Source organism: Delphinapterus leucas, chromosome 5, assembly GCF_059928025.1.
Source record: "Delphinapterus leucas isolate spDelLeu-1000000601 "Yukka" chromosome 5, BTC_Dleu_Yukka2, whole genome shotgun sequence".
Classification (NCBI taxonomy): domain Eukaryota; kingdom Metazoa; phylum Chordata; class Mammalia; order Artiodactyla; family Monodontidae; genus Delphinapterus; species Delphinapterus leucas.
Window position 1 is genome coordinate 129,295,436 of NC_143133.1, and position 26,383 is coordinate 129,321,818.

The 26,383-nt window shown below is 41.8% G+C and overlaps 1 protein-coding gene across 6 annotated transcripts in view; it reads right to left on the reverse strand.

Annotated features, from left to right (window-relative positions):
* The window catches only part of LOC111179053 (putative E3 ubiquitin-protein ligase HERC3), a 137,286-nt gene that overhangs the window by 77,177 nt on the left and 33,726 nt on the right, over positions 1 to 26,383 (reverse strand). For all 6 annotated transcript variants that reach the window (XM_089912476.1, XM_022582305.3, XM_022582299.3 and 3 more), the window contains 9 exons: positions 17,931 to 18,090; positions 13,854 to 13,930; positions 12,798 to 13,019; positions 11,758 to 11,849; positions 9,359 to 9,489; positions 8,628 to 8,788; positions 6,154 to 6,230; positions 2,410 to 2,534; positions 146 to 205 (listed from right to left, as the gene is read on the reverse strand). In XM_089912476.1, coding sequence (XP_089768602.1) covers positions 146 to 205; positions 2,410 to 2,534; positions 6,154 to 6,230; positions 8,628 to 8,788; positions 9,359 to 9,489; positions 11,758 to 11,849; positions 12,798 to 13,019; positions 13,854 to 13,930; positions 17,931 to 18,090 — 1,105 coding nt within the window. The remainder of the gene's footprint in view (positions 1 to 145; positions 206 to 2,409; positions 2,535 to 6,153; positions 6,231 to 8,627; positions 8,789 to 9,358; positions 9,490 to 11,757; positions 11,850 to 12,797; positions 13,020 to 13,853; positions 13,931 to 17,930; positions 18,091 to 26,383) is intronic.

Here is a 26,383-nt window from a genome sequence, read left to right on the forward strand (position 1 = left end):
TTCTGTGCAAATCATTGGCTTATCCACTGAATTAAGGTCAACCACCATCAAAGAGAACAGAAGTCTTTCACGGCCTTTGCTGAGTAAGTATTTGCATCACATGTGTTTTTTTGGGTTCTTTTTTAAAGACTAATAAATCACTTACTTTTTCTCAAGAAAACTTCCATTCCAACAGGCTGCCGAAGATAATATCTGAATGACGCCGCTGCTCAGGAAGAAAAAGGGAGGGAAGCCTTTAATAATTACAAATAAATGGCTGTTTAAGCATTAAACAACAGGCTTAGTCCTCTATTCCAGGGTTAGTCCTCTTTTCCAGGGTTTCATTAACAGCCGCTTTTTCTTACCCAGGTGAAGCCTTGGAAAATGTACATTGCTTAGAAACATTGTGTCATGTCTCAAAATGGACGAGAGCTTAAGTTTTCCTTAAGTCATGTTAAAAGAAAATAAAGAGACAGTATCAAAGCTACCAAAAGAAAACTCTTGGGCCTAATAATAATGACATTGAACGTTCTTTTCCCACCAATCATCTAAGACACTCCCCACCTCACCTCCAAAAGTGAACACAAAATATAACCAAAAAAAGAGAAACTGAGCTGTTATTTACCAAACACAGACAGTATCTTTGCGAACTAATAACCAAACAAGTACTTCCTTCTACTTTGTTACCCATCTGAGAAAGAAACTAAAAATAAGTGAAATAAGTGTTTATTCCTATTACCTAGATTACATAGTGTCTGAGGAAACCGCTAGTTTCTGAGGACCCAGGGTGAAACTGCAGTCAGGAACCCCGGACCCTCTTATTTATATAAGGAAAAGGGAAGGAATAAAACAAATATACGGTTGAGGAGGGGATGACAGCAACTTCTATTAATCAGAGAATCCGGGTCAGGAAAGATCTTTAGAGACCATTTCTTGCATCCTGTCCTTCTGTAAATAAGAAAACTAAGAATTAGGGCTTCCCTGGTGGCACAGCGGTTGAGAATCTGCCTGCCAGTGCAGGGGACACGGGTTCGAGCCCTGGTCTGGGAGGATCCCACATGCCGCGGAGCAACTGGGCCAGTGAGCCACAGCTACTGAGCTTGCGCGTCCGGAGCCTGTGCTCCGCGACAAGAGAGGCCGCGATAGTGAGAGGCCCGCACACCGTGATGAAGAGTGGCCCCCACTCGCCTCAACTAGAGAAAGCCCTCTCACAGAAACGAAGACCCAACACAGCAAAAATAAATTAATTAATAAAAACTCCTACCCCCAACATCTTAAAAAAAAAAAAAAAAAAAGAAAACTAAGCATTAGTGAAGTGTCAAGGTCCCAGCCAAGGAGGTCTCAGTCCCCCCACCCCTCCCATGGTGAGTCTAGGCCCCCAGCCCCTTCCCTGCCACCTTCCAGCCTGAGCGTCCCAGCAGAACTGCCCAAAGTTAGAGGGATTAGGAGGACTGCCATAGAGGTGCTCTAGGGCATTCCCAATGATCCTCCACTCAAAAAGCTGCCACCTGGGGCTTCCCAGGTGGCGCAGTGGTTGAGAATCCGCCTGATGATGCAGGGGACACGGGTTCGTGCCCCGGTCCAGGAGGATCCCACATGCCGCGGAGCGGCTGGGCCCGTGAGCCACGGCCGCTGAGCCTGCGCATCCGGAGCCTGTACTCCACAACGGGAGGGGCCACGGCAGTGAGAGGCCCGCGTACCGCAAAAAAAAAAAAGCTGCCACCTAGTGTGCCCAAACTTTAGGGCCCTGGGCATTTGCTCCACTACGATCTCTATCATAAAGCAAGATGCTTTATACACATTTCTGGGAACCGTCACCACCTAATATTCAGCCTGATTCATTCATTCCCAAGAATTAGACTCTGCAGAAAAATGGAAGTGCTGAGGAAAGCCAATAAAATGTGTAAAAATGTAAAATAAATAAATAAATAAATTCTCTTTTAAGAATGAAATAAACTTGCTGAAAGGCCTCAGTCCTTTAACTGTACTTTTTTCTCTACCGGACACCGAATTACTATCTCAACTGATCATTCTGAATGTGAAAATGCGAAATGACTCAGATTAGGTAAAATAAGCTGTCTTCGATTTGGGATGCGCTTTGGAATATGCATATGAAGAAAGTCTTGGAGTTAAACAATAACACTGAGCTTTCTTAGCAGAAAGGCCAGCTCAGGCCTTCATCGGTCAGGACTGAGATCCAAACAAGGGAGGCTGAGGAACACGTTCTGTGAGAAAACGGGGGAACAACCTATTACGTTATCCGGGTCTAAGGGCACCGAATCCTGAGTAAACATGTGCCCAAAAACTGATTCCCTGAAATGTAAAACTCCATTTATATTCACAACCTCAAGCCGGAAGTAGGGAAAAAAATCACCAAGCTAGGAAGTTCCAACACACTCTGAAACAACATGAAAACATGCAACCACATACTTGATTGTATTTGCATTGTTGTGTTCTGAGAGTTTTCGTCTCCAGACTGCTATGGTTTCATCATTGATTAAACTAGTGTAATGTACTTGGTTCATCATCCTGAAGTCGACGGCAGGAGAAGAATTCTGAAGGATTAAATGTAACAATAAAAAAGAGAGACCATGTAACAGCATGGGTCTTTCCTCATCTCCCTCTCCCAGTATATTCCCCGCTTTGTGTTGCACGTACATACAGGAGCTGGGGTGCACTGCCAGATCCTCCCACCCTTCAGAACGGAGGCGCTCACTCCCCCAGCTGCCGAGAGTGTACACTCCTGAGGGCTCCCAGCTGTGCTGCCCTGGGCTAGAGCTTCGGTCCTTTCCCACCCAGCAGCAGGTGGGGGCGTGGTACCAGGACCCAGTCCCCTTGCCTCCGGCAGGATTTAAACCTGTAAGATTCCTCTGGGAAACAGACTCTGAGCCTGAGATTTATGTTCAGGGGCGGGGGTGGCTTTAGAACCACATTTCCTTAGGGATGGAGGAGGCAGGATTGGGCCGAAGGAGACGTTGAACTACGGCTCAGTGTAACAGAGGCCTCAGCCAGTCCCACGGGGAGCTCTGAAGTTGGGATGGCCCTTTAGCACACTCCCCAGAGAAACCAAACCACCAATATGACTTCTTCAGGCTTCTTTCCCGCTCTGCTTTGACTCACCATAACATCGAGGCTTACACATTACTTATCATTTGCCATAGCTGTTGACCAAACTCCAACAAAATGTATTATAAAAAGTCAGAGTTCAGTTACAATCTGTATCGCAAATCATCCTTGAAAACTTAATGCCTCTTAATGCCTTGCTCAGAGGATAGAGCTATAAATTTATAAGAAAGGTAACAAAAAGGACATGTCAGTAATGGCCTTGACGCAGTGCTTGAGAGTCCGCCTGCCGATTCAGGGGACGCGGGTTCGTGCCCCGGTCCGGGAGGATCCCACATACCGCGGAGCGGCTGGGCCCGTGAGCCATGACCGCTGAGCCTGCGCGTCCGGAGCCTGTGCTCCGCAGCGGGAGAGGCCGCAACAGTGAGAGGCCCGCATACCGCAAGAAAAGAAAAAAAAAAAAAAAAAAACTGGCCTTGAAAATCCCAAATGCCGCCCAGCACTGTACTTGCACGTCCTTTCTTCAGTGAGATTAAAAAATAATAATAATATAAGCACTTCTATTTCCTAAAATGGCTCTTTTTCACCTTAGTTTCCCCCAATCCTGTTCTTGATCTAGAACTAAGAAGAAGTTGAGAGTGCTTTATGCCTCCTGTACTTGTCACTAAAAAGGAGGGAAAAAGTAATATTAAAGCTTTAACCAGATGATCACTTTTTCTCCTTTGCACCTGCACATAAAAACACAACTTTCTGAGTAAATTTTCTTGGTTATCTTCTCAGAGTTATGAGTTTTGATATCATTATAAGGGGAAAGGAGAAGGGCATGTAACAAATCAGAGACGCTCGTCAAAGTTTATGATCACCTGTTCTTGATAATTATTTTACGAAAATGACCACAGACATCTACTGAGAGAACAAAAGCCATCTTGGATTACATAGAGAAAACCTATAAGACAGAGCAGACGCTTGAGAACACACAAACAAGACTGCCTCTCCACCATGGTCTTGCAACCCACTGTCATGTAAATTTTAATTACTTCCCCCATTCAAAGGGGTAGCTGAACACAGACACTAACACATACTTACAATAAAATATAAACACAGAACTATTCTGTCAGTCTTCATTGCAAGTCCAGTAAACCACAGATGCCTTAGGATGCAGTGCAACCTCAGAATCACACAAAGACTCAAGAAAATGCGTCGATTTTCCACACCTTCGAATTACATACAGCCCCAAAAGAAAAAATTGGTCTAGGTCGGTGTTTCCCAACTGTGGCTGCACTTTGGATCACCAGAGCTTTCAAAAATCCCGACAGCCAAGTCACACTCTAGACCAGTTAAATCAGAATCTCTAGAGACATCAGCATGTTTTTAAGACTCCTAGGTCTTAGTCAATAATTATGTAATATCTTTGTATGGTGACAGATGGTAATTAGACTTCTTGTGGCGACCATTTTGAAATTATAGAAATATCAAATCACTATGCTGTGTACCAGGAACTAAAATAGTGTTGTAGGTTAATTATACTTCAAAATCAAGCAAACAAACAATACTTTTCTAAGTCATATTCTATTTTTAGTTTCTTTTGTCTTTGTTATCTTACATTTTTAATGCATACAACTCTTGCAGCTGTTTAAAATTTAACCTGGAAAATTTAATTTCTCCAACAATATGCTACTTTCACTTCCTTCTCATCAACGTTTTGTTCTCCAGTCCCAACAGTGTTAATTACAGTAAATTTAAAAGCCAAGTACGAATATCAGATACCATATTTACAAAAGAAATGAAACAAAGTTTTATGTTGAATTTCACAGGAAAATTGAAGTTGGCTAATCAAGCCAGTTTCATAGGGAAATGAATACTTCAAACTCTACTACTTGTGGACACAAAGTTATCCTGCAGAGATTCGGGGCTTTTCATATTTCGCTCTATTAGCATCTTAAAGGAACAAAGAATAGTCTCAGCTTTTCTCAAGGTTTCTCTGTGAAGCACTGAAGCTGGTCCTAAGATAGGTCTAAAGCAACAGTTCCAAATCACCCCAGATGGCTGCACTCAACAGAACTTTCTCCAGGATCCTGACCTGGAAAAGAGCTAATTGTCAGTTTCAGCTGTCCAACCTGCAGCCTCAGACTCCACCACAACCTTTAATACCAAAGTCATAGAATGATACTGACTAGAAGGCAAGAACGTCGCGTATTGAAAGATGGCGAAGGATCAGAGAGAGGCGGAGAGTTTCCAGCAGCGACAAGGCCCCTTGTGTCCACAGACCCTCATTTTCTTTCCAACCTATTCTGATTCCTTTGTCATCACCAAGGGCCCTTCCCTGCTCCTCCAGCGTAAGATAAGGATCCATGCACTACAGACCGCTGGTCCTCCCTAAGTGCTTGTTGAATAAAAGCAAGGTGGACAGGGGAGGAGAGGGGCAGGGAGGGAGAGAGGAGAGGAAGCCTGAGAGCAGGGCAGGGGGTGGAAAGCAGGAAACAAATCTGTGCTGATTTCAGACTGACATTTCTCGTCCAGAGAGGGGGGTGAATTAAAGCCCTGTCACAGATACCTGGCCCACGTTCTCCACAACCTTCAGTCCTGAGAGAATGTCATTCTTCCTGACTTACCCACCACAGTGATGCAGGAGACAACCTGAGGGAAATTTTAGCGTGGTGCTACGAGCAGACGATAAATAACAAAGGAGAGCTGAATACCGTGGCATCTCTTATACTTCGTGCAGGCTCGATCACATCAACCAACCCAGAGAGCTCTCAAACACCCAGCATTTGCGGCTACTTAACAGGGAAGCAAAGAATGGAAAGTCAAATAATCCCAAAGTAAGTATGAACTCTCTAAGGTCTCCCTTAAATCTCTTTTGGGACAAATCCAGATATAAATAAATAATGTTCAATTATAAATTAGAACTCTGTGATTAAAATACCAAGAAAATTATTGGCACCTCAAGGAAGCAAGATGGAGATGACCTCAAGGTTTAGTCGGCTTATTTTAATATAATAAAATGGGTAGAAACAAAGAGTAACGTTGCTCTCATGTAATTATTTATTAAAATAAATATTAGTCCACCATTATTCCACCCCCAAAGTAATAGTCAAAAGAAAGGTTTACCTCATATTTGGAGCAAAGTACAAAAGTCTGGTCTCCTCCAGAGAAGATCTGCTTGACAATACGATATTTAAAGCGATCTGTCAAGAAAATTTTCAAGAGCATAGTTTTCAACAATTAACGTTCTTCCTTGATCCCCTTTTCTAATATTCCAAAACGTGCTTCAGAACGGTTTCCTCTCCATTTAATTCTGTCCGAGAAGAAACCTCCTCCCCCGGCTCTCTTCCCAGGACTGTTTCTACTTCAGTTAAAACTAAACATATAAGACTGTATCTTCCACTCTAACCCTCCCTGCCTCCCTCCCACTGCCAGCTTGTCCTGACCTCGTTTCTGTTTTTCGTTCTAAGTCTGTCATGCCACTGCCCTGAAGTTTAAAAGAGTCACTACCATAAACCATGACGTCTGCTAAGAAATCATTCGGCCCGAGGGTGGCGGTCTGCAGCCCCTCCGGAAGACCTCCACATCCTACCCCAGCTCTGCCTCCCATCATACTGCACCCGTGCTGACACACCCCTACCACCACCTTGCTTTCATTTCTAGTGCACCACACTACCTCCTACCTCCACGCCTCTTCCTCTACCTCCCCCAGTGCACACCGTATTCTCCATGAATGGCGCCTCCTAGAGCATAACTGGAAAGGTGCCCCTGGAATGTGCAATTCCACGGTACTCACCACTGCCCACACACTCACGATCCTCTACCTGGCTAACTCCAAATCACCCTTTAAGACACAGCTCAGACTTCCTCTAACCGGAATACTCCTTGACGCCTTCCTCTGTGCTCCCACATTACCATGAAGGTTCCTAAAACCACAGCACTTGCATAACAAATTGAAATTTACCTACTTTGGCAAACATCCAAGCACAGATTTACGATCACATAAGTTATGCGGTAATTAAACTTCAAAAGCTTTGTGGCTTCAAATTAACCTATAAAATGTTTGAGTTTTTTACATTGGTGTATTTCTTAAATATACGCATTCCTAACATGTGTACAATGCCTTAGAGAAGAAGAAACTTACAAATGATTCAGAAGAGGACACCAAGCCATTCTTTCACTTTGGGTAACATCACCTAAACAAAATCTTGTTTAGTTTACATTTTAAGTTCCACTACATTTTTAGATGCTCGTATGTTCCTTCCATAAATATTTATTCAGTGAGAAGTTTGTGCCAGGCCCTGTGCTATATGCCAGGTTTATAAAGAGGAAAAGACTCCATCCCTGTACTTAAGTTTCTTATAATCCAGCAGGGAACTTATGATTGTTACTGTTAAAATAAAATTCTGATCAAGCCAGAAGTGTGTCATTTTACAGCCTTCAAAATCAAAATTAATTAATTATTAAATCACACTTCTTTCTAATGACTCTCCAGCTGCATTTAAGCTTCTGGATTTATTATTTCAAGTCATTCTTACTGAGTGACTGCCTTATTTTGATTTCTAATGAAATGGAACTATTTTGAAATGAAATGGAACAAAATTCCACTATTTTTTAAGAGAAGGAAAAAATGGCATGAAAAGAAATCATGTCATGTTTTGACCAAAATAGCAATCATAAAGGAAAGGTAACACAGTACAAGCGTTAAGAGCACAGGCTTTAAGACACAGATATAGAGAACGAACTAGTGGTTTGTTCGAACTAGGGCGGGCAATATAGGATTGGGGCATGGGAGGTACAAACTACCAGGTATAAGATGGGCTACAAGGATGTGTTGTACAACACCGGGAATATAGCCAATATTTTGTAATACCTGTAAATGGAGTGTAATCTTTAAAAACTGTATAACATTTTTAAAAATTAAAAAAAAGAACACAGGGCTTCCCTGGTGGTGCAGTGGTTGGGAGTCCGCCTGCCGATGCAGGGGACACGGGTTCGTGACCCGGTCTGGGAAGATCCCACATGCTGCAGAGCGGCTGGGCCCGTGAGCCACGGCCGCTGAGCCTGCGCGTCCGGAGCCTGTGCTCCGCAACGGGAGAGGCCACAGCAGTGAGAGGCCCGCGTACCTCAAAAAAAAAAAAAAAAGAACACAGGCTTCAGAATGAGGCAGACCTGGTTTTAAATCCTGTTCCCCGAATCTGTATCATCTTGGGCAAGTTACTTAACCTCCTTAAGGCTCAGTTTCCTCATCTCCAACATGGGGATAATGACCACTAGGTTCTTAAGGCTGTTTTCAGGGCTCAGCATGGTTACAGAACTTGGTTAAGCACTCAATTATCAGCAACAATAATAAAATGTATACGCCACCATCAAGGTCGTTAGGGCCAAAATGACATGTTTTGCTTTATTCTCTAGGATCTCAACTATAGAGCCTCAGGCATAGTGAATACTCAAATACATGTTGATTGACGTTCAAAGAAAATATCTCACATTCATTCCTTCCAAAAGACCTCAAGGTAAAAAATAAATACGTGTTCTATAAACAATTGTTTATAGCATTTAAAAGACCATTAAATTCTAATAAAAAAAATCACTCTTACCAGCTCTGGCTGAAAGCTGGCCGCTATGGGCGGCCCAGCAACCTTTCACAGGAGACGGGCACTTGACATTACAAGTGTGTCCAGTTCCTAACTGACCTCTTTCTCCACAACCAAATGCATAGATGAGTCCAGAAGAAGGCACAAAGGCTAGGGTGTGTTGTCTGGGGGAAAATAATGTAAATTAATGCATCAGCATCCCTTCTGATACGGGTTAATACACACTCTGACTTTTTACTTCCACGTGTGAGCACTGCACATCCTAGGGCTGCCCCTTGTGTTCACACGTGCCTGTTTTTTTGCAGCGCTGGCTCTTCGTAACACCATCCTTCCCCGATAATCTACGTCATCGGGATGATGGCAAGACTTCTCGGAAAGAGCTGAAGGCCTGCTGCATCTGGGATGAGTGGGAAGAGGCGGGGTGGGGGGGGCAGCAAAATTTCCAAGACATTCTTTGAGGCTCTCTCACTTTCCTTTCTTCACGTCTCCCACACATCGTGCTATTCTTTACCCCAAAGAAGCCTACTGGCCCCAGGTGGCTCTGCTTCTCTAAAACCCTTCCTCGCCACACCCTGCTCAGATCGGACTCTCTCCAAACTTTCACCATAGGTGTGCATGCAGTTAAGATTTCTTAAAAGGATGGTGGCTGGGTCTAACCACATTCTCCATCACTACAAAGACATGATCCATTTCTGGGTCTTAATATCTATGAGGAAGCTCTTAGGACCACTCACCTGCCACAGGCAATCTGAGTGACTTCACTGCCCATCAGCTCCAGAACTCTTCTTGGATTAACCTCATCATTCATGGAATCATGTCCAAGTTGCCCACAGGAACCAGCACCAAAGGTAAACACACCTCCACTCTAACAAGGAGCAAATACCACATGACTGCACTGTGTCTCTGAGTTTGCGTACACTCCTTTAGCCTCTGTACACAAAATTCATATCACAACGGTCTGTATAAGAACGCTACGCTCGCTTGATACTTAGCCAATCACTTCTTTGGAATGTTGATTAAATGGAAAAATAATTTTAAAAGAACTTAAGACTACACCTTTATGGAATAAAGACAGTACTGCTCAAGGGAATGTGTACCATCTATAAATTCTGAAAGTTGTTTAAAAGTACAACGATGTGTTAATAAGAAGGAAAACAAAAAAAGAAGAAAAAGGTGAAATGAGATGATTTTGCACAATCATTTATATGTAAAAAATTAAATGCTCCACAGATTCCTTGGAAAGTAAGATCTTTTTAGCAGCTGTACTTGAACAAATGCTAAGGCATTTTATTAAAGTGAATCTATAATAGTATTTGTTCGAGATGAAAACACCTTTTCATTCTCTCTAGATGTAACTGTTTTAGAAGCAAAAGAAATAGGTAATTTTAAAACATTAATTACATTGTTCTTTTTTACATATATTTAAATGGCTTGTTTTAAAAGAACACAGAGTATTGCTATATATATTTGAAAGTTATATATACCTTGAACTTTTTTAACACCAAAAATATATATATTTTTTTTATTGGAGTATAGTTGCTTTACAATATTGTGTTTGTTTATACTATACAGCAAAGTCAATCAGCTATACGTATACATATATCACCTCTTTTTTGGATTTCCTTCTCATTTAGGTCACCACAGAGCACTGGGTAGAGTTCCCTGTGCTACACAGTAGGTTCTCATTAGTTATCTATTTTACCCATAGTATCAATAGTGCGTATTTGTCAATCCCAATCTCCCAATTCATCCCACCCCTGTCTTCCCCCTTGGTATCCATACGTTTGTTCTCTATGTCTGTGTCTCTATTTCTGCTTTGAAAACACCAAATATTAACACAGTGATTCTTTTTGAGTTAGAATCCTTCTTTATTTAAGAAGGATTAATCCTTCTTAATCCTTCTTTATTTATGAACAGGAACTACTTCCATAGTAGAAAAAAATCACTTTAAGAACAAATTTATGCCAAAGAAATGCCAAAAGGGTCAGGCCAGCTTAGCATTTTCTCTCTCACAGTGGCATTCTAGAATCTTTTCTGAAAGGGCGTATTTTTCCCTGATATCAGTCTCAGGAGGTTGAAGGACATACCCTAAACACCACTAGCTTCCCTTAATAATAACTGATTTGAATGTATTATCCTCATATTTTTATTTTTAAAATTTATTTATTTTTTTATTTATTTATTTATGGCTGTGTTGAATCTTTGTCGCGGTGCACAGGCTTCTCATTGCGGTGGCTTCTCTTATTGCAGAGCACGGGCTCTAGGCGCGCAGGGCTTCAGTAGTTGTGGCGCGCGGGCTTAGCGGCATGTGGGATCTTCCCGGACCTAGGGCTTGAACCCGTGTCCCCTGCATTGGCAGGCGGAGTCTTAACCACTGAGCCACCAAGGAAGTCCCTCATATTTTTAGAAATTCTTAAATCTCACTGTGGCTCAACTTGAAGAAAAAGATACTTTTGTGTTGGACTTGCCTGGTGGCACAGTGGTTAAGAATCCGCCAGCCAGGGCAGGGAACACGGGTTCGAGCCCTGGTCCGGGAAGATCCCACAAGCTGCGGAGCAACTAAGCCCATGCACCACAACTACGGAGCCTGTGCGCCTAGAGCCCATGCTCCTCAACGAAGAGTAGCCACCGCAATGAGAAGCCCGCACGCCACAACGAAGAGTAGCCCCCGCTCACTGCAACTAAAAGAAAGCCTGTGTGCAGCAACAAAGACCCAACACAGCCAAAAATAAAATAAATAAATAAATTTATTTAAAAAAAAAAAAATACTTTTGTGCCACTTTAATAAAGGTCTTCAGGGAAGTATGGCTGAATTAATGTCTAACTCCTGTTACTGGGGAGCTTTCATAGGGATACTGGTCATATGCATTTAGCCTGGGAGCAGGTGTCAACTGGAATGGGGCAAGGGTCCGTTTTCTTGAGCGCCTGGAGGCTGACCACCACTGGAGGGAGGGAAGAGCGAGAATGCAGATGGTTGCTGAGAAGGGAGACAACACTGGACTATTTTTAGACACCATTAACTGCTCTCTCTAAAAGGCCCTATCCAACCAACCAAACCGTGATAAATAAGCATTCATGTCATACCCAGCACCAAAGCGCCGCGGAACAAACTGGAATACTCCAAGTCCCTTACTTTAGTGAGAACTGCTGTATGCTCTTCTCCACAACTGATATAGACGACTTTCTGTGTTCGTAGGAGCTTCACGTGGCAAGGAGACTCTCGATCTAGAATGAGAAATAGCAGTGTCACTAGCATTTGCCTCTGAGACGTACACAGCTGTCTTAGCCTGAATTTTGGGTCCCCCTGGACTCCTGACTCTCATGTTCCGCTTCCTGCCTGAACCTCCACTTGCACGTCTGACAGACGCCTCATTTTTAACGTATTTAAAACTTTACTCATGGGTTCCCTACACTCCCCAGTTCTTCCCACCGCTCCGCCCCACTCCCCATACATAGCTTTCCTCATTTCATAAATGCGACTTCGCCCTTCCAGCTTCTCCTCTTTCTTTCAAACTACACATCCAACAATGAGCAAAACCAACTGGCCCACCTTCAAAATATATTCAAGTCCATCTTTATTCCCACTACTTCCAAACTGGGCTTCCAGCTTCCCCCGTGCACCCACTCCAGGCAAAGTTAAACTGGATCACTCTTCTCCTCCACACCTCGGTGTCTTCCCTGATTTCAGCGAGAAGCCAAACTCCTTAGCCTGCCCTTCAGGCCTTACATAATGGGGCCCCCCTAGCTCTCTGAGCTCCCGTCTTCCGGTCACCCCAGCCCTGAGCACACCACAGATCCTCCTGCACCAGAACTTTTGCTTGCACACCCTGTTCCCTCTGACTGGAACAGGCTCTGCCCAGCGTATCTACACATCTCCTCTCCGACTTGACTTCCTACAGGGCTCTGCTCAAACATCTCATCCGAGAGGCGCTCCCTGGCCACCTTATATGAAACAGGAACCTTTCCTCTCAAAGCCTGTGACATACTGTAGACTTACTGGTGTGTGGTTTGCGTCTGCCCACTAGCAGGCAATCTCCGCTAAGCCAAGGGTATTCTCTGTTTTGGTCCCTGCTATACCCTTAGTGCCTGACACGGGGCCAGCACATACAAGCTCCTCAGGAAGCACATACTAAACAAATGAGGTTAAGAGGGCCATGTGAAGACTTCACCTACCTTTCTCATCACTGAGCCCGAGCTGCCCCGCGTTATTCATCCCCCAGCCAAATACGGCTCCCGAGAGAGACAGGGCAAAGCTGTGGGCGCCTCCTGCAGTCACCTGTGCCAGCGGGATCCCCTCCAGGGACCTCACCCTCTGCGGGCTGGCTTGGGAGGGGAACTCCTTCCCCAGGCCCAGCTGCCCATGGCTGTTCTTCCCCCACGTGAAGAACTGGCCATCTGAAATAAGAAGAGGATAACTGGTATTACCAGAAATGATACAAGTGCCATCCACAAAAATAACCTTGTTAGAACACCAGGGTTGCCCGGTAGGCTCGTTTGTTAGTGCCCTCCGGCCGCAACACACACACACACACCCAAGAGCAAGGGAGCAGACACACTTCATGCTGCAACCAAACCTCCCACTTGTCATGACAACAGAGATAAGCTGAGCCTTATCACCCTTCCAAGGCTATTAACATTTATGCAAAGAAAAAAGTAAATGTGTAAGTCAATTCAGTTTTGAATAGGCAATTACCAGGCTTTGATCCACTAAGCAAGGTGAACGAGTTCTGACCACACCAGGATCATGAGAGAGACCCAGGACTTCACGGGGTCCAGCTATGACCCGGACGGCACCACAGAGAATCAAGCAGGACCTGTTAGTGCCGACTTCCCCTCAAATTTATCCTAACAAAATACAGCATTATTTGCTGGCTTAGGTTTTTCTAACTCCATCTTCTTCATTTATTTGGGAGCTTCATGGTGGAATGTGACGCCACAGTGAGCTACAGCTAAGAAAAACCGATCTTCTGCTCAAGAACACGACTGACGTACTGTTTCCTCTTCACCTTCCCCTGAGAGACAGTGCGAGCAGCAATGATGACCACCTCCTTCATCATCCAAACCCTGAGAAAAGTATGAGCTACACGACGGCTGTCTGCGAATTGCTGCTGTCCAACAGGAATGCACAGACCCTGACTAGTTAAAGGTATCCAGTTAGATAACATCACACAAAAATGCAAAGAGAAATGGTTCTCAAATTAACAGAACATCAGCAGAGATATACGTTACCAGCTGCAAGAGCCAAGCAGTGCCAGTTGCCACAGGAAACTTGCAATATTGTCTGCTGGTTCAGCTTCTGTATTAACCTAAAACAGAAAAGACTTTCCTTAAGAAGGGCATTCACGAACAATGACTGGAAATATTCCCAACTAAACAAAACAGTTGTAATAAGTAACATCTTTCACAAAAGACTTTTTAAAATCAAACATATAATCTTACATGATATAATTCTATTAAGTCTTTCACTAACCTCCTGCCTCTTAGGTAGCTACTGTTTAAAAAAAAAAAAAAAAAAAAAAACTGCACCTAAACCCATTACCATAGCCCGCTGTTAATTCCCACCTTGTCATCTCCAATTCAGGGACGAAAGGAGTAAACTACAGAAGAAAGATCCCTAAGAACATGGCTAGTATCTAAATGGCTTTCAAATGAGGGCAATGCCATGATTCAGCGATCCCACTTCTGGGTATATATCCAAAAGAACTGAAAGTCGGGGTACCAAAGAGATATTTGTATACCCACATTGATAGCAGCATTATTCAAAATGGCCAAAAGGTGGCAGCAACCCAAGTGTCCATCAACAGATGACCAGAAAAATAAATGAGGTATACACATTTGGAATATGTATACAACAGAACATTCATCAGCCTTTAAGAACAAAAACTCTGACACATGCTACAACATGGATGAAACTTGGACACTATGCTAAGTGAAATAAGCCAGTAACAAAAAGACAAATACTCCATAATTCCACTTACGTGAGATATCTAGACTAGTCAAATTCATACAAATCAAAGTCTAACAGTGCCTGCCAGTGGCTGGGAAGAGGAGAAATGGGGAGTTGTCATTTAATGAGTACAGAGTTAAATTTCTGCAAGAGAAAAAAGTTCTGGAGATTGGTCACACAGCAACGTGAATATACTTAACACTACTGAACTGTACACTCTAAAATGGATAAGATGGTAAATTTTACGTTATGTGTATTTTACCATAACTTTAAAAAATTAAGAAGGGCAATGCCTCCAAAACTCTGATTCCCTAGGATGATAAAGAGGAAGATCATATGATAACTTTTTTTTTTTTTTGCGGTACGCGGGCCTCTCACTGTTGTAGCCTCTCCCGTTGCGGAGCACAAGCTCCGGACGCACAGGCTCAGCGGCCATGGCTCACGGGCCCAGCCGCTCCGTGGCATGTGGGATCTTCCCAGACCGGGGCACGAACCCGTGTCCCCTGCATCGGCAGGCGGACTCTCAACCACTGTGCCACCAGGGAAGCCCCATATGAAAACTTTTAAATCCCGCTGCTCTGCTTGCTCGTGTCAAAGACAGAGATAAGAACAGTACCCATCCACAGGGTTGTGGTGAGAATTAAAAGAAAAAATTCATGCTTGGCACTGCCCAACAGAGGCGGACAGCCTGAGAACATCTGCTGCTTCCTATTTTAGTAATTCACAAGTTGCCATTTTCCTCTTCATTAAGTGTATGCCATGGGAACAAAGGAGTCAGACGGGCACACTTTCGGGAAGGGGCATTTTAGAAGACAGACATCCAATAGGTGAGGAGGGGGTTACTTAGAGTGATACGTAGATGTTGCTTTTGTTAATAGTTTATTTTCTCAGATCTAAAAAAATTTATACAAGAGTTCACATATGCATTTAGTACCAAACAGAACCCAACTATTTTTTATTGTAGATTCACATGCAGTTGTAAGAAATAATACAGAGATCCCTTGTACACTTTGTCCAGTTTCCCCCAGTGATGACATTTTGCAAAACTACAGTATAGTATCATAACAAAGATACTGACATTAATATAACCTACCAATCTCATTTATGTTTGGGTTGGCCAAAAAGTTCATTCAGGTTTTCCCATAGGATGTTACAGGAAAACCCAAACGAACTTTTTGGCCAGGCCAATATTTCCCCAGTTTTATTTGTACTCATTTCTGAGTTTGTAGTATTTGTGTCACCTGTGTAGGCTCATGTATCCAGCACCATACTCAGTGGGGTTCCAACACCACAAGGATTCCTTTTGTTGTACTTTTATAACCACTCCTCCCCTCCCCCATTCGTAACCCCTGGCAACCACTAATCTACCCTCCATTTCCACAATTTTGTCATTTTGAGAATGTTATATAAATGGAACCATACAGTAGGTAGCCTTTTGGGATTGGCTTCTTTTTCACTCAGAATAATTCCCTGGACATTTGTCCAAATTGCTGCATGTATCAATAGCTTGTAGAACCCCACTATTTTTTTAAATTGGAAAATGTAATACTGCCTTGGGGCCCAGTGTCTCAGAAACTTATGCAACAGCCCTTTTTCCTGGCCAGCTTCCACTCAAATTCCCCACACTCCTCCCTCTATGGGTCACCATTACCCTCAATACAACCTCCACAATCACAGTTACAGAGAGGAAGCAGGTCAAAAGGACAAGACAAACAATAAGAAATTATACCCTTGAGGTGGAGAAAGCGGGATACACATGCACAAGCATATACTGTGTTTTACCTACTCGTCTTACTGCATCCTCCCAATAACTTTGTAAAGGTACCCAATACTAAGTAACTCCATTCTTAAGTTAGGAAATCGAGGCCTAGGTAAGTTCAACAATTTGCCCAAGGTCATTCACCTAATAAGTAATAGAGCCAGTACTGGAATCTGAGTCCGTATGACCTCGAATCTATGTTACTTTCCACAATACTAAGGTATGAATTAATGAATTTAATTAAGTTATAATATGAAATTATATACAAACTAAACCCTCAGAAGTCATCCATAATTTAGACATGACTAATAAAAATAATAACAAACTGCTACTCTAACACAGATTACTCCATTTTTAGAAATGAAATGCCACTAAACAGCTTTTCTTGAGTCTCTGGACATCAACGAATGAAATACTTTTGTCATTAATGTTATAAATTTTTTCCTTAATAGTACAATTTCTTAAAATATAACATCCCCCTTTTTTAAATTTCTACTCTCCCTCTTCCCCCCAAATTAATTTTTGGAAGTAATGAACCCAAGACATCACCTGTTCTAAATCAGGAAATGGAATCAAATCATTCTTACCTCCCTGTTCCTCTTTTCCCTGAAACAGCTTTTGATTAAAGAGACAAAAATCTAAGAAGGGCAAAAAAGGAAGAGGAAGAAGAATGTATTGTCCTTTAAAAGGGACAATAATTGGGCAGGGAAGGAGAAGCATTTAATAAACACACTTGTACTGAGCAATGCATGTGCTGGAGCACCCTTAGCAATGGTGATGCTAAAATGAATGATCCAGGTCTCCTGGCATCAAGATTGTACTAAAAATAGTTATTAAATTAAAAATTGCAAAGAATGTGACAAGTACTGCAATACAAGGAATGTTGTACATTTGCAGTATAAAGGAGCAGGAATTATATGAAGGAAATAAACCAGTGGTCCCTTTGATCATTAAGAACCCTCAACAAACAGAGACGCCCCCCCTCCAAAACGTCCACCTGAAAGTAACTTCAATATTTTAGACATTTACTTAGTGGTGAAGCATCTGTTACGTATTTAGCCAAATCATCTAAGATTCAGAATTAAAAACCATTGTATTAAATTAGATTAAATTTAAAAGAATTAAAACCATTGTATTAGTGCTTTTGTGTTAAACAACTTATGTATATTTGGTATTTTAGCTGTTGGTAATGCTTAAGGTAATTTGGCCTGTTATTAGAGTATCAGGTCAGCCTTGTGATTCTATTTTAAAGTGACTCATTGAATAATTGTTTTAGGTTTGCAATTTTAAGTTAAAGGTTTGTAAGTCCAGCAATATGAAAAGGTGTTTTTTTATTCAAACATTATTGAGTTCCAAACACTCTGCCAGCAACTAGGCTACTGGAATAAATAAAGTACAGTTCCTGAACAACTCACATTTTTTAACTGGAGACAGACACTTCTATAAATAATTACAATTTTTGTGACAAGTGTTATAACAGTATAAGGCATGACAGTGACACAAAGGAGACAGCAATCAAAAGAAGAAAGCAGAACCCAAACCAAGGAATCTAACAAAGAAACTAGCAGGAAATAATATTTACAGCAACTGACATTCTTACCTGGGTACTGCCACAGAGTCCTCGGTAGTCATGAGTCCTAGTTGACCATCGCTCCCTGCACCCCAAGAAAACAGCTGGCCCCGGTCACTGAGGGCCAGACTGTGGGACTCGCCACATGCCACGTGGACAATATGCTGATCTGCCAAAGCTCCAATTTGCTCTGAAGGAAAAAAAAAAAAAAAAAACAAAGGAGGAAAATGTAAAGCCCAGAAGCAGGAATTACACAGAATTAGCTTCCTAGACAGTTATGTTTTTCAGAGAGAACCACTACATCTGTATATTTATAAAGATTTTATATGTTTCTAAAAGGTATCCATTGAAACCCAGCTATACTGGCTAACACACATGCCTGGAGCGACACACACACCAGATGTTACCCCCTGCGCCTGCTGCTTCTCCCCAGAAAGATGCCTGAAGGCTTACTATTCGGACATGTGGAACCAGCGAGGCCCCAATGTGAGTAGGAGTGAGGCACGTTACTAAAAGCAGTGGGATTGAGTGAAATTTTGCCTGGGAACAATGAGACCTCCCCCATCCGGAAAAACACCTTTCTCCCCTTAGTTCCAGAACACAATCTCTCTATATATACCTATCCAGCCAGAAGACAGAAGGATTTCTCTGAGAAAACTGGCCCAAAAGAAAAGACCCATAGCTACTGACGTTTGTGGGTCCCCCAATGAAATGTCCAGCTTCCCGCTAGTTAACAAGACTTGCCCACACACAGCTCCACTCACGTTTCAGTACCTCACTCTTAAATATAAAAGACTGGCCAAGGATCAACATATACATGAGGAAATTTTAACATAAAAGTTAAAGAGCAAAGGTAACAGAAGAAAATGAACTCTGAAGAAAAAAAGGTCATGCAGGGAACAGAAAAAAAATTAAGTCATTAGAAAAATAAAAGACAAGAAACATTCCAACATTCAAAAAATAAAGTTATCTTGGAAAATGGAAACATGGCAGCATAAATTTAAAGGAAAAACCTTCCAAAGCAGGACGGGAAGTAAGAACTGAAATTTTCTCAGAAACAGAAAAGGCAAGAAAAGAAAGAAATGAGGGGATTATTCCAAGACGCCCAACAACGGAAAAATAAGAACTTTAGAAAGAGAATGGAGGGCTTCCCTGGTGGCGCAGTAGTTAAGAATCCACCTGCCAATGCAGGTGACATGGGTTCGAGCGCTGGTCCGGGAAGATCCCACATGCCACGGAGCAACTAAGCCTGTGCGCCACAACTACTGAGCCTGCACTCTAGAGCCCGCGAGCCACAACTACTGAGCCCGTGCCCCTAGAGCTCGTGCTCTGCAACAAGAGAAGCCACCACAGTGAGAAGCCTGTGCACTGCAAGAGTAGCCCCCGCTCGCCGCAACTAGAGAAAGCCTGTGCACAGCAACGAAGACCCAACACAGCCAAAAATAAATAAATTAAATAAATAAATTTTAAAAAAGAGAGAGAATGGAAAAAACACAAAGTAGAAAATTTCAAAGAAGAAAGACATGAAGATTGCTCATAACTGAAGGACATGAGTTTCACAGTGAAAGGACCTATTAAAACTTCAGAATAAAGACTGATAAAAACCTACTTTAGAGCACTTCAGCTTGAAATTTCAGAACACCGAAAAAAGATTCTAAAAGTTTCTAGAAAGGAAAACAGTTTATATACAATAGAACAGGGATCAAAATGGCATATTTCTCAGAAGCAAAACTGAAAACTAGAAAGACAATAAAGCAATGCCTTCAATTCTGAAGGAAAATGACTTCCAACCGAGAATTCCATATCTAGTCAACCATGAATCAAATGAGAGGAAAGGGGAAAAGAACAATTTTCAGGGACGTAAGCCTCTCAAAATACTTTATCTCCCATGCTGCCTTTCTCAGTTAGTTACCTAACATCATGGCTCCAAAACAAAGGAAGATTCAGGTTCCAGGAAACAGGGATCTTACATATTAAAAGGTGAAGAATATTCCCAAGACAGCTACGTAGCAGCCTATGAAGCAAAGTTGGAGGGATGTCTCCGAAGTGAAAAATGGCATACAATCTGATGAGTTTATATTATTATGAGTTTTACCCTTCTGTCAGAGAATAGAGATTACTACACAAATGACAAAAATGAAATAACTCCAGGAAACACAATGTTTTACAGGAAATAAGAGCGATCATGCTACATAAAGTCATAATAACCAAATAAATATAATTTACATAGTTAAAAACTTAATTGACTTAAAAAATCAACTATTTAGGAAAAGATAAGCGTCTAGGGGTAAGAAAGAGGAAAGGGCGGTTGGAGAATATAAAAACATGCTAATCTTCCCCAGTGGGAAGCCTCTAGGTTATGTCCAACATCGAAAAACATCAAGAAATAGCACTGTAAGTGTGTCAATTAGAAATATAAAGGTAAATACGAAACCAAAAGAGCTTCAAGAGCTGAAAGCGATGGCCTCTGCAAGTGAGACAAGGATGGGCACAGGAGAGGTAGGGAGTTGCTATTGGACCTGAACAGAGTTGGTATAAACGTTACTTTAAAAAAAAATTTTTTTTTAAGCAGCGGAAAACATGTTCACGTCAGAGAAATCTCCTGAACGACCTGTAACTCCCGCCGTTCCTTTGCGCGTCTCCTTTACCCTCTACTCACCATTAGGCCCTAACTCCCAGCTTAGCCTTGCCCCACACACTAAGAACAGTCCCGTCTTTACTTTGGAAAAACTGAGAAACGCTTACCAAAATAGGTCAGGTGAATCAGATTCTTACTCCTCTAACCAAATCTCCAAGTGTACCATAGTTCTAGGACTTGGGCAGCTTTTATGTTCTCCTGGGCCTGAGACCTGCCCCCCAATTCCTGACCTCCTGTGTCCACCATTAGCCTTTGCTGTCTGGATGTGAGTGCACCGCCTCACGTGACACTAATAAGTTTCTCCCCGGTCTGACAGGACACTCTGGTCTGCCACCGATTTCCTTACCTCGGTATATGTCAATAGCATCCCGCTTGATCTTTTTTTACCACGGCTGAGCAGTGTCAAAAGGCCACGTCTAGGGCTTCCCTGGTGGCGCAGTGGTTGAGAGTCCGCCTGCCGATGCAGGGGACGCGGGTTCGTGCCCCGGTCCGGGAGGATCCCACATGCCGCGGAGCGGCTGGGCCCGTGAGCCATGGCCGCTGAGCCTGCGCATCCGGAGCCTATGCTCCGCAATGGGAGAGGCCACAACAGTGAGAGGCCCGCGTACCGCAAAAAAAAAAAAAAAAAAGGCCACGTCTAGATTCCAATTACCATTTCCTCCCAGTCTGGTCAAGCCCTAGGCAAACCAATCCCTGTCCCATCACATATCAGCCACCAGAACAGACATGGAACTCCCACTATGATCACAACACAACTTGCAGCCCCAAAGGCAGAGGTACTGTTCAGTAATGCAAAGATTTGTGGAGAATTAAACCCATAGTTGTATCGAGTCCAATTTATTTTATGTCTCCTAGCCAGAAAACCGAGCTCATCTGATTCCTACTAGTGGTCTGCTACAGTGAAACTTTAATCCCTCTTCTAGAATCTACTCCCTACGGTCGATTGGGAATGCATCATTCACACCTCTCACTGAATACAGCCCTGCCCCAGTTGGGAACATTCAGGCTGCAGTGCACATTTGCACGTGTATTCTCTTCTGATTCATTCTGTCAAGACTGTACACTATATTTTGCAGATCATGGCAGAACCTCAACCCACGCATTAAAATAATTAAACATGCTAAGGAAATATTTGGCACGTTTTGACGACGAGAGTATATTTTATCTCTGATCCTCTCATAGAAACACTTTAAGGTCTTTAGAAGTCTTTAAGGTTATCAGCTCTGAACAAGCCTAGGTAACAGGGCAGGAATGCTGCTTACAGCGAGTCAGCAGTTCAACTGCACGTATGTTATCAGGGTGACTGCTACTTGGCTTTTGAGCCCCGTGATAACTTTTTAATGTATTTTCAAGTTAACAGTAAGCTGGGCAGTAAACCATCATAGGGTGGTAACAGAGAAGGATGATATGAGCCTGGAGGGTAGATGGATGCTGCTGATATGAACTTAATCCTTGCAACGATCCTGTGAGGTGACGGCTCTCTAATAAGCCCCAGCTGAGAAAAAGTGTGTAGTTTGGCCAAGGTTCACAACGAAGGAGTGGTGGAGCTAGGACTGCAGCCCGGGTCTTTCTGACTTCCAAGCCCATTACACCCACAAGTCTGTATCATCTTCCCTCGTGGAAAAGGACTAGGCGGATTTTAAATCAGTAACAGTAACTACGAAGTGAATAGTCTAGCTGTGGATAATGGGAAATAGACTCTTTCCTCTTGCTGTCTGTTCTGATGAGAAATATATCCAATAGTTTGCAGTTAACAGCATGAGCAGTTGGGTGGAAAGTACACAGCATATACAAAATCAGTGATCAATATTTGGTAGTAAATTTTTCATAAAGCTAAAATCAAATTAAGTGTCAGCAGTTAATCTGACAAAAGGGATTAGACTTTCATCACTTAGATGTCTCCTTTCTTTAAACATACATTTTTATTCTTATACTTTTTATCTACATTTTAAAAATTATTTATAAAAATATACACATACACGGATACATGTGCACACATTTAAAAGAAAAAGTCAAAGGGCATATAAATATCACAGAAACATGAAAATTTAGAAGTGAGTCAGGACAAACCTTAGGTAATCCAGCTTAGCTTCCCTCATTTCTTTAACATCTTTGATAGAATATAACCCAAGTTCCCTGCAAATCCCCAAAAAGAGAATTTCCTAGTGCCCAACTTTCCTCTGGGGCCCCTGGCTTCCCACAACTTGGCCAGACTCTCCCTCATTTTCTTTGCTTCTGTGTCTGAAAGGTCCTATTCCCAAGCCATATTCCAACTACTTTCTTATTTTCATCTAACCATTTTGGGGGATCTGGACTATGCCTAGCAGGATCACAACTCACTTTAAAGTGACCACCCCCTCCCATAAGAGAGTTACTTCCGGGACGTCCCTGGTGGTCTAGTGGTTAAGACTCCGCACTCCCAATGCAGGGGACTCAGATTCAATCCCTGGTCAGGGAACTAGACCCTGCATGCCGCAACTAAGACGTGGCACAGCCACGTAAATAAATAAATATATTTTTTTAAATCTAATTAACAAAAAGAGAGAGTTACTTCCATGAAAGGAATTCTACCTCATTCCTGAGCCAAAGCACTCAAATCAGCGTCAGCTTTTTAAAACTTTTTTTAAATTATCATATAGTAAAACTGACCTTTTTTCGTGTACAATTTTATGAATTTAAGCACATATAACCAGTGACACAATCAAGATACAGAACAGTTCCATCAACCCAAAAAAGTCCGTTGTGTCACACTCTCTCCTCATCCCTAACTCCTGGGGACTACTGGTATGCTTTCTATCACTACGGTTTTATATTTTCAATACTGTCGCATAATGGAATCATAGAGTACCTAACCTTTTAAAACTGGATTCTTTCACTCAATATAATGCCTCTGAGATTCATCCAGGTTGTCATATGTATCAATAGTTTGTTCCTTTTTATTAGTGAGTAGTATTCTATTGTATTATGGATGCACCACAAAGCACCATTTCCAGTTTTAAGCAATTATAAATAGCGATGCAATAAACATTCTTGTACAGGTTATTGTGTGAGAATAAGTTTTCATTTCTCTGGAGTAAATACCCAGGACTGGGTAGTTAACCTTCCTACATACAGTTGGGTTATTTTAAAAATCTAATACGATAATCTCTGCATTGATTGTTTTGTTTGGACTACTTATATTTAATATAATTATTGATATGTTTGGATTCGTGATCTACCTTTTTATTATTTGCTTTCTGTTTCTTCCCTGTTTTTCATCACTCTTTTTCCTCATTCCTGCCTTCTTCTGCATTAAACATTTTCTACTTTTCCATTTTAATGTACCGTGGTTTTTATTATATCTCCTTGTATAGTTACTTGAGTGCTCTAGAGATTACAATATATTTAGCGGTTCAAAATCTAATTAAATCAATAATTTACCATTTCAAGTGGAATTTAGAAACTTTCCCATGATATAGGTCTCTTTACCCCTCTCCCCTTTAAGTTATAGTAATCTTAAATATTACACCTGCATACACTGAAAACTCTATCACGATGTTATAATTTTTCATTTCAATCATCAAAATATTTTTAAAGAATTCAAGAAGAGAATAGTCTATTATATTTACCCAGATATCTACTATTTCTGTTGCTCTTCCTTCATTACTGATGTTCCAATATTCCTTCTGGTATCATTTCCCTTCTATCCAAAGAACTTCCTTTAACTATTGTTTAGTACAGGTCTGTTGGCTGTAAATTTTCTGCTTCCTTCATCTGAAAATGACTTTGTTCTACCTTCATTTATGAAGGCTTTTGTTTGTTTGTTTGTTTGTTTTTGCTGAATATAGAATTCTGGGTTGACTTCTTTTCTTTCAGCACTTTAAAAACACTGTGCCACTTATGGCCTCCATAGTTTCTGGGGTGAAATCCACATTCCCCTATAGGGAATATGTTGTTTTTCTTTGGCTGCTTTCAAGTATTTTCTTTGTCTTTAGTTTTTAGAAGTTTGATTATGATCTGTCTTGGTGTAGGTTTCTTTGGATGTATCTTGCTTGGTCTACTGACTTCTTGAATCTGTATATGTATGTCCTTCACCAACTTTGGAAATTTTTCAGCCACTATCATTTTCAGCACCACATTTTTTCTCTTCTCCTGCTAGGACTGACATGAATGTTAGACCTTCTGTTCTTGTCCCACAAGCCCCTGAAACCCTGTTAATTTTTTTCTCAATATTTTTAAAATTTATTACTCAGTTTGCAAAATTTCTATTGATTTATCTTCAACCTCACTGATTCTTTCCTCTGTCATCTCCATTCTACTATTGAAACCATCCAGTGAGTTTTTCATTTTGATTATTGTATTGGTTCTTCTTTATATCATCTATTTCTTGGCAAAGAATTTCATTTGTCCATTTGTTTCAAAACAGTATGAGCCGGTTTGTTGGAACATTTGTACAATAGCTGCTTTAAATAAAGTCTTCATCAGATAATCCCAACATCTATGTCACTCCAGCATTAGCATCTGTTGTCTCCCCCCATGCTAGTGGAGGTTTCCCTGGGATTTCATATGCCGAGTATGATTGCATCATGAACGTTTTGAATATTATACGACTGTGGGTCTTCTTTAAATCTTCTGGAGAATGGTAACACTTTTGTTTTATTTTTCAAAGCCTTTCCATGCTATTTGGATTTGTGTCCTGCATGCGCCACACAGTGGCCAGTCTGGAACCTGAGTGGGGGTCTATTAGGTAAATTCTCAAAGTCACTTACATGCTAAGTACGATTAGATCCACACATACAGCTCAGGGATGAGCCCAAGAGCTCATAGATAACTATATGGAGTTGCTTTCCCAAGCTCCTCCTTCTCTGAGATCTCTCAGATACTTTCAGGTTTCCTGGGGCTCCCTTTTTAGCCTACATACTGTACTTCCACAGCTGTGCTTGCCTCTGGGCCAAATGGCAGGAAGACCAGAGGGGGAAAATGGTAAACTCATTGCCAGTTCAGTGGTACTTCACATTCTGGTCTTCTGTCCCAATCCACCTGCTATTATTTGCTTTTCAGAGCACTCAAATAGCTGCTCCATGCATTGTACCAAGGTTTTACAGTTGCATTCAGTAGGAGCGACAGGAAGGAATGTGCTTACTCTGTCCTGCCTGGAACTAGAAACCCAGAGTCTGACTTTTAAAGTAACATTTTTTTCCCCTGCTATTTGTGTGTGTTCACAAACTGTCTTTGTTCCACTTGGCTAAATTAAAAAAAAAAAAAAAATTCAAAGGTGCAGCTTTCCCACAAATGTTCAAACTACAGTTGTGTTTAACTAAGAGCTGGATCCCCGGCTGTGGGCAGTATCTCCGGGCAGCTGATGCTTCAGTTTAAGTTATCTGAGCATATCAAACACTTATTTGCTTGACCCTGTGCTTGACTGCCCAAGTTTAAACAATCATTAAGCCAAATCTTTTTAACTAAAGAATCAGAGAGAAAGACTAATTACGACAAAATTCAGAGTAGTAGGTCTCAGTTCAGGGCCAGGTGACTTTAATATTGGGCGTTAATGTTCACACACAAAGCCTGAAAACACACACTACGAAACATGTTTGAGAATATTTTTTTAAAGTCATAAATCTAAATTTACCATGTATGCATTTAGATGCAATAAGCCAAAATCGCTAAGTCAATGAAAACATATGGAGGCCTGTCACAGGCAATGGGAAGGGAGAAGACTGTGTTTCTGAGTCATTAGCACTTCACTAGTCAGAATAAGATCAGCTGCAGTGACTCTGGTATTTTTAGGAACTCAGAATTGCCAACTATGGCATAATCTAATGCTGTAAAAGGATTTTAATAGGGAAAGAGTGTAAATTAGAAA